At 41.1% G+C, this 8,494-nt stretch overlaps 2 protein-coding genes across 2 annotated transcripts in view; one reads left to right on the plus strand and one right to left on the minus strand.

The window, feature by feature from the left end:
- Nucleotides 1–8,494, minus strand: part of LOC104954548 (H(+)/Cl(-) exchange transporter 3-like) — a 39,460-nt gene that overhangs the window by 10,675 nt on the left and 20,291 nt on the right. The window contains 2 exon segments of the mRNA XM_010781671.1: nt 18–129; nt 1,145–1,259. Coding sequence (XP_010779973.1) covers nt 18–129; nt 1,145–1,259 — 227 coding nt within the window.
- Nucleotides 4,545–7,683, plus strand: LOC104954533 (H(+)/Cl(-) exchange transporter 3-like). The gene is made up of 4 exons (XM_010781645.1): nt 4,545–4,741; nt 5,505–5,627; nt 7,173–7,374; nt 7,625–7,683. The coding sequence occupies exons 1-3, from the start codon at nt 4,592–4,594 to the stop codon at nt 7,230–7,232; spliced, it is 333 nt and encodes a 110-aa protein (XP_010779947.1). The 5' UTR covers nt 4,545–4,591; the 3' UTR covers nt 7,233–7,374; nt 7,625–7,683.

The following is an 8,494-nucleotide window of genomic DNA, read 5'->3' on the forward strand; positions in this document are numbered from 1 at the left end:
ATAAAGAGGTACTTGACCCGCCAGTTTCCTTCCAAACGGAAGTCAGCGTTGACAATAGACAGTTTGACACCGGTCCCTGGCACCAGATTCAGCGTAGCCGTTGGCAATCCCACTTCCACCATTTTCATACTGATAAAGACAACATGAAAGTTCATTTTCAGTTCCATATTTGTATTTTGTGCTCTCTACTTTGACACGTTTACATGCTTTAATGTTCAAAAAGCTCTTTATTTTTCTCATACAGCCTGTGCTGCAGCACCTCTTTTCACCCTCTGTCTGAAACCAGAGCCCAGTCTGCTCTGATTGGTTAGCTGGCCGGCTCTGTTGTGATTGGTCAACTGAGATGTCCCGCCCCTTAGCCAATATTACATTGTGTTGGAGTCTAGCTAATAGAAGAAGCGCGAGTGTTACAGAGTGATGTCACTGTGGGGGAAACTTCTGAAGCAATGGAGGAGTCAGGACTCAAAGAGACACGTGGAGAGCTGGAGCTTTGATGGCAAACACTGATGGTTTATTTGGAGTTACGGCCGGAGAACTGACAAGACATGTCACGGGTCACGGTTTGACCACACGGTTGAGATGCCACATCAATTCTGAAGAACTCTTCTCGGCTCGAGGTTTTAACTAGTTCCGAGTGTAATAATCAACATTCTTTATCAGTGAGACTAAAGCAATATGGACCCTGAATCTTACTAGAGCTGTCGTCCATCGAAAATAATGGGCGCCAGGGAACCTTCGTCCCTGAACAGTAAACTACCTCATGGCAGCGTTTGCTCTGTCTCAACAACAATGCGCCCAAGCTGCTCCTCCTTAAGAGAGGTAGCAGCAATACCCAATGCCGTAGACCTATGCCATGGGAAAGGAGACAGTGAGAAGAGAAAATTATGAACTGTGTCAAAGTTTGAATACCGTAGCAAATTATTCCCCAACAGTCACTATGTTACAGAAGTACACAAAGGAGTCCAGTTCAGACAGGGGGGGGAAGTGTGTGCGAGAAAACTCACTCAAACTTTTCGGATTTTAGCCTTTGCAGACCATTTACATGCACACAAACACAACACATTACAGAAAAGGGGAAACCCCACAAATCGTTTTTAAGTATCCAATTTAAGAATTGACGGTGATGAATGCACTGTTTTCTTACTTTGTCAGGATGTACTTGACCTTGCCGATGGGAGACACCTTCACTTGACCTGACATATCATCAAGTTTGATGGTTTTGAGTTTCTGCAAGATCGAAGCCACTGCCAGTTTTCTGCCTAGGGAAATCAAGGGAAATTGATGATAACATCTCGGGAGAAATCAGCGATTTAAAACTAAAAGTACAAACCTTACCATATTCAATGCCTTTAGCTGTTAGCTTGACCTTTACTCCAGGGTTGGTGCTTGAGGTCAAAGGGATTAAAGCCACCAGAGATAGGCACCAGCACAGAAACATCTTGACTGTTGGGAGGAAAAAGGACAGGATCATCAGCACTTTGTTCTCAAGATATGTTGACATGTTTATTTGTTCCACAAATTATGTTTGGGAATCAACCAATTCCTTCCTCTTCTAGATTAATGCTTTGTCTATTTGATACTCGTTTCTTATTTATTGTTATATAATCCATAACCATCATAACTTTAGACATCAGTGGCTTCCCCTTTAGGCACATTCACTTCTGTTTTGTTTATTGTCAACATTCTCCACTGGTCAAGTCAAGTCAAATTTGATGGATGAAGTACTCAGATTATTTACTTCAATATATATACCGGTACATTTAAGTAAACATACTTTGTTACAAGTGAATGAAAACAAAATAAAAGGTACAAATAAAGTAGTTCTACAAAATAAAAGTGAAAGTAATTCTGAAATGGGTCGTTTCTTTCACTGAAATTTGAGCCCAACTAGACCATTATTTTGTAAGTAGTCCCAATACTTCACGTTTTGAAACCACTGGTTAATAATATATTGCTTTCTATAATGCTTTTAAACACAAAATCTTAATTAGAAAAGAAACGCCGCTACATATAATCAGTGGTGTACAAATTAAACTATTCCCTGTCTCCTGCTTCAGTGGAGGCCTGTGAAAGAGTTTCAGTGCCGCAGACGACACCACATGACCCCTGATCAGTCAGCAGGACTTTAATTAAATCAGGAAGAGATTTAAGACCCAGTCCACCATTTTGGTCTAGGTTTGATTCAGTATAGAGAGAAATTAGAGATTGTAAATGCACTTTTTTTTGTAGCATTAAAGTAATTGTGTCTAGACACGATTGCATTCATTCGGTGTCAGCAAATGTGATCACATGCTGTTTGTCCACAAGCTCCTTCTGATGCTCTCTAATAAACACCATTTAAAACCATTATTTGTGTTGGTGACGATGCTTAAAATATAGTTTGTTGCACGTTTAAATTGATAAATTCGGGCTCTGAACATGTTTATGAACACACTAAACTACAAAAATGTAAGACATGTGACCACCCAGCTTCCGTGAAGGTTCAGAAGTCTGGTGCAAGACAAAGAGTGCTTTTAATAAATTAAGTGAATGTCAAGACAGGATAAAGAGGCTGCTTATTAAAAAGAAAAATATATTTCACCATGGAAACCAAAATACACGAATGATCTTTGACTGTGAACAGATTAGCACTTACATGTAATTCTGAAAGTTAGTTTTGTAGGGAAGTCATATTTATGCATATCCTAAAACGCAACAGCAGCATTGGTATTCAGACATTGGTATATTAGGTTTGTTGTTTTTTCGAATATGTAGCCTCTTAATACTTATCTACACATTCATAATCAGTGCAGTTGAGGCACAACAAGAAACCCACATATTTCACAATACAAGAATCTTATGTGAATAAGCATTTCTAGACACTACAATTCAAGGCTCCTTCACACAATTGAAGTTAACTCAGAACAAACGTAAGAAGGTGTTCTTATCTTTACATATAAACACGTATAAGCTCTTACCCGAAGCAGTAGTCTGTCAGGTTTTTCCTGATGTGTGAGTCTCACTGCAACCAAGGAAGAGTGAAAGAGGAAGGGAGGCACATGGCCTTTAATTCACTTACCCAATCAGAAACTAAACTATGGCTGTGAGGATCCACAGTTCTGCCTCCCTCTTTTTTCCCTCTGTGTTTGTTTTTGTCTGTCTTCCTGCCTGGGCGTGGCTGAACTACTTTTGGATTCCCGCTTCCACACCTCCTCAACTGCTGCTCGTCACCCTGATTGTAACTGCTCACCTACACCTGCATAAACCCGGTTCCCTCATCCAGTACTCACCAGTTCGTCGTCTAAACCAGGGGTTCCCAACCTTTTTTCCCAAACCCCCCGCCAAATGACTCCAGTTGGAAGTTGCGCCCCCCCCCACACACACACACACACAAGGGGGGGCAACAGCGGTAATTAAAGTTTCAAAGTCTCAAAAATGCTACAAATATTGTCACAAACTGGATGAATGTGAAGTATTTTGTTAAAGGAGGATGAAAGTGTAATTAAGGAGCACTATAGGAGTGACTTTGATGGTTATTGGACTCAGGATTCATTCATTTGGATTCCCACTGTATGAAGAAATTAAAGGACGACGCAAGTGGAAACAATTCACAAAGGGATTAAACTGTTTAAAACACATTCTCAAATTAAGCTGTATTTTGCCGATGTGTTTATGTGGATTCAAAAGTTGTAAATAATCTACAAAATGGAGGAGACCGATCTGATCCGAGTAACTGTGACAAATAATCCAACTGAAACCGGCATGGACAAAATTGCGTTTATCCAGACAAGCCTGGTTTGGACACTTTGCGTAAAGTGTCCAAACCAGGCTTGTCTGGATAAACGCAATTTTGTCCATGCCGGTTTCAGTTGGATTATTTGTCACAGTTACTCGGATCAGATCGGTCTCCTCNAAACTCTTTAAGATCCAGGTTAAAAATGAAGGGAAAAGTGCAAAATATGCCACAGTTTATTAATTAATCGTATTTTAATCTCGATTACGATTTTGGCTTGCAATGATTACGAAAACAACGTAATAGAAATAAAACGATTATTATTATTTTTTTGTTTTTCAGTTGAATTATACTCAAAGTTCAGGGTAATCAACTGTTAAAAACATACTGTCCACATTATTTTTTAAATAAATGGATGTTTTCAAAGTAAATTAATATCGTTTTTAATAATCGTGATATCAATTATTGACCAAAATAATCGTGATTATGATTTTTGTCATAATCGCTCAGCCCTAGTTAAAGTTTACCCTCAATATTTGGATTTGAAACATGAAAGGTCTGGGGTACATGTGTATGACTTGAATGAGCCTGTGACACTGTGGTCTGACCTGGAACATGTGAACATTGTTTTAAAACTTTACAACAGAATATTTATTAAAATAATGTATTTAGATATTTTTGTAATTTCTTTCTATACGGCGACTTTTATCGACTTGCGTCCACTTCACTGTTTCTCAACATGCTATGAAGTAGCAAGCTAAGTGCCTCTGCCTCTTTCCCCCTCTTCCTCTCTCCTCCCTGCCTCCACCTCCTATTCTTCCTGGTTCCCTCCTCCTGCCAGGTGCTTTGGCTGGCCTGATTGACATTGCTGCTGATTGGATGAACGACCTGAAGGAGGGCGTGTGTCTGAGCGCCATGTGGTTAAACCGCGAGCAGTGCTGCTGGACGTCCAATGAGACCACCTTCGCTGAGCGGGACAAGTGTCCTCAGTGGAAGAGCTGGGCTGAGCTAATACTGGGGCAGGCAGAGGTAGCTGACACAGGAACATGCTGGGGGACAACTGTACATTCACATTATCTATATCAAAGGCTTTATTCTCATATGCACAAGAGTTACAGTGTAGTGTTGGCAATGGAAAGGCCCGGGCTCTTCCAACAATGCAAAGTAAACACACATTAACATTAACAATGGAAATAGTGCAAGAAAAAGACAGGAAAAGAATAGTGCAAGAGAATGTTACAAGTGACCAATGTGCAAGTAAATGCAGAAATAAGTAAAGTATTTACATGATGTAGAATAAGATAAAAACAGACTATTAAAAGAATGAACTCCTTTTTGGGCTTCCACATACACATCCATAAATATTAAACAAATGATTTTTGGGACGATTGAGTGTAGCTGCTAAAAAAGTAATTACAAAGAAATGACTTGATCCAGACACCACATCCACAGAGGGCTGGTATGATATCATTCATCAAATCTTTGTAGTGGAAAAAAACATGTTCTTCATGAGGCTTCAGGAAATGAATTTTGTGGGCAGCATCCTTCCCTTTGCTGGTAGGCTACCAAAGTAATGCAGGAAGTATTGATTGTGAGTTAATTGCAATAAACTCCCATGTTAAAAAACAAGCATCAAAAATAATGAGTGAGCAAAATGTAAAACAGTGTACAAAGATAATTCTATGCAGACACACAAACACATGCCTTGTTTCAGACGTGCTCTCAGTCACGTCCACACATTATGTGCGTGATCCTCCTAAGATTCTCACGGTCTCTCTTCCTTCCTCTGCAGGGGCCCGGCTCGTACATCATGAACTACTTCATGTACACTTACTGGGCGCTGTCCTTCGCCACCCTGGCCGTCTGTCTGGTCAAAGTGTTCGCTCCCTACGCCTGCGGCTCGGGGATCCCTGAGGTGAGGAGAATATCTCTTACGAAACTCTTTACCTGAGGTGAGGAGAATATCTCTTACTGTACGAAACACTTTACCTGAGGTGAGGAGAATATCTCTCACGAAACTCTTTACCCGAGGTGAGGAGAATATCTCTCACGAAACTCTTTACCCGAGGTGAGGAGAATATCTCTCACGAAACACTTTACCTGAGGTGAGGAGAATATCTCTTACGAAACACTTTACCTGAGGTGAGGAGAATATCTCTTACTGTACGAAACACCTTACCTGAGGTGAGGAGAATATCTCTTACTGTACGAAACACTTTACCTGAGGTGAGGAGAATATCTCTTACGAAACTCTTTACCCGAGGTGAGGAGAATATCTCTTACGAAACACTTTACCTGAGGTGAGGAGAATATCTCTTACGAAACTCTTTACCTGAGGTGAGGAGAATATCTCTTACTGTACGAAACACTTTACCTGAGGTGAGGAGAATATCTCTTAGACGAAACACTTTACCTGAGGTGAGGAGAATATCTCTTACTGTACGAAACACTTTACCTGAGGTGAGGAGAATATCTCTTACTGTACGAAACACTTTACCTGAGGTGAGGAGAATATCTCTTACGAAACACTTTACCTGAGGTGAGGAGAATATCTCTTACGTACGAAACACTTTACCTGAGGTGAGGAGAACCGGCTGCATGCAGGCAGGGATAGTTTTGAAACCTCTGGGTGCTGCATTGAAGTTCTCAAAGGAAACTCCAACATCCAAGAGATTTTTGACAGTTATTCAATTTGTAAAAGATGTAAGCTCATAGCCTGAAGTTGTATCCAGCTAATGAGGTCAGCAGCTGTCTCTTTTTGTCGTTCCTCTCTCTGTTTCAGAGCGAGTGATTATGCTTTTGTAGGATTTCTGCAGATTATCGACGTTCCGTTTTATCCCTCGGCTCTCATTTTCTCACGTCTGATCAATTTGCATCAGGATTAAGAAACTGTAAGTGGCACATTAAATAGAAAGCCTTGTGAACGGCCTCTTACTCGGCTAAACGCAATGTAATGTAATGTTTTCATTCGTATGCGTTCCCTTTTATGTTTTGAAGTGGCGTCAAATTGTTAATTCAGTGGGGAGCAGGGAGGTTTGACCGCACTGTGAAAAAAGCTATGTTCACGTGAGCCCCCTCTGAGCTTTCAACATTTAATTTGTTTGTTGCCATGAGAACAAGAAAGCTGGAACTGCATTGTATAGCCCAATATATATTATGTTTATAATTATATATACCAATTGTGTGTAGTGAAAAATGACTTAAAAGATGGTGACAAAAGGAGAATAAAGGAAACGATTGGGAGGTAGAGAAGCAGCCTAAGCAAAAAAAAAGTCATTCTTGATTGATTGATTGATAGGTAATGAATTGCTTATTTCCTTCTCTTAATGTTCTGTATTGATCCAAGTGTACTTGTTCATTACAGTCACATCTATAGGAGGTTAACACAGGCCTTCATGTCACAAAGCTTTTCATGGGAGAAATATATTATGGAAAAAATCCATAAACTCTCTCTCCCCAGATAAAGATATTCCTCAGTGGGTTTATTATCGGGGCTACCTGGGAAAGTGGACCCTGTTGATAAAGACCGTCACTCTGGTGCTGGCTGGCGTCGGGGCTCAGCCTGGGGAAGGACCGCTGGTGCACGTGGCCTGCTGCTGCGGGAACATCTTCTCCTACCTCTTCCCCAAGTTACAGCAAGAACGAGGGCAAAGAAACGAGAGGTTGAGGGACAAGACATTTAACTCGTGTGTTTTAGTTATGTTTCAGTCATGCTTTGATGCCTTTAAGTATCAGAATAACTTTCATTAGTCCACCAGAAGGGGACATTTACATTGTTACAGCAGCAGAAAAGAGCCAAAGACGGCTTGATGTTTACCAAGAAGCATTAAGCCAGACTTGGGTTCTGTTATCATGAATAATATGACTTATGTGTTTTTCAATCAGCTGAGGTGCGTTTGTTTTGTTTCCCAGGTTCTCTCTGCTGCGTCGGCGGCCGGGGTGTCTGTGCTTTTGCGAGCCCCGTTGGAGGAGTGCTCTTCAGCTTGGAGGAGTGTAAAACACACAGGAGCGCCTGTTGAAAGGTCACCTATTATGCAAAATCCACTTTTCATGTATTTTCTTTTTTTTTAGTACAATTAAACATGCTGGTCCCCTCGTTCTTCATGTTTTTCTACAATCAACATGTGTCCCGCTCTGTGTAAGAGATTCTGAAGTTCGGAAAAATGCCCCTCTCTTTTTGTCGCTGATCCATTTATATAAAAACGCTGTCTGGAAAAATGAGGGCTGATCAGATTTTTTGGCAAACTTTTATGATGTCATAACGGATTGTTTGGCTTGTTTAACCATTAGCAAATCAGCAACCAAGCGTACCCCCCCACCTTATCACTGAATCTCCTCCTAGAGCACCATTGTGTTCTTTTTAACCAAATATCTCTCGAGGGCGTTGGGGGAGGGGGCTCCTTATTTTCATCTAAGAGTAACAGACAGAGAATCAGCAGCTTTTGAAACAGGGCTGAAACAGAGGGGATTATGGGATGCTGCAATGCATGATGTGTTTGGAGCCCTATATAAAGTAATGAGAAAACAGTATAAATAGGGACCTTTAAGCTTTTGCTTTCAAGCGTTAAAATCCCAATGCTCGTGTTAAAGACGAATAATGAATCAATGAAACGCCTTCCCAGGTGAAGTCTAACTCCCTCTGCAAGACGTGTGTGCGTTCCTTCTTCGCCGCCCTGGTGGCTGCCTCGTCCTGTGGCTCATCAACCCGTTTGGGAACAGGTCGTCTGGTGCTGTTCTACGTGGAGTACCACTTCCTTGGTTACCTGTTCGGCTCATCCTTCA

Source organism: Notothenia coriiceps, unplaced genomic scaffold (assembly GCF_000735185.1).
Source record: "Notothenia coriiceps isolate Sejong01 unplaced genomic scaffold, NC01 NC01_scaffold00023520, whole genome shotgun sequence".
Lineage (NCBI taxonomy): Eukaryota > Metazoa > Chordata > Actinopteri > Perciformes > Nototheniidae > Notothenia > Notothenia coriiceps.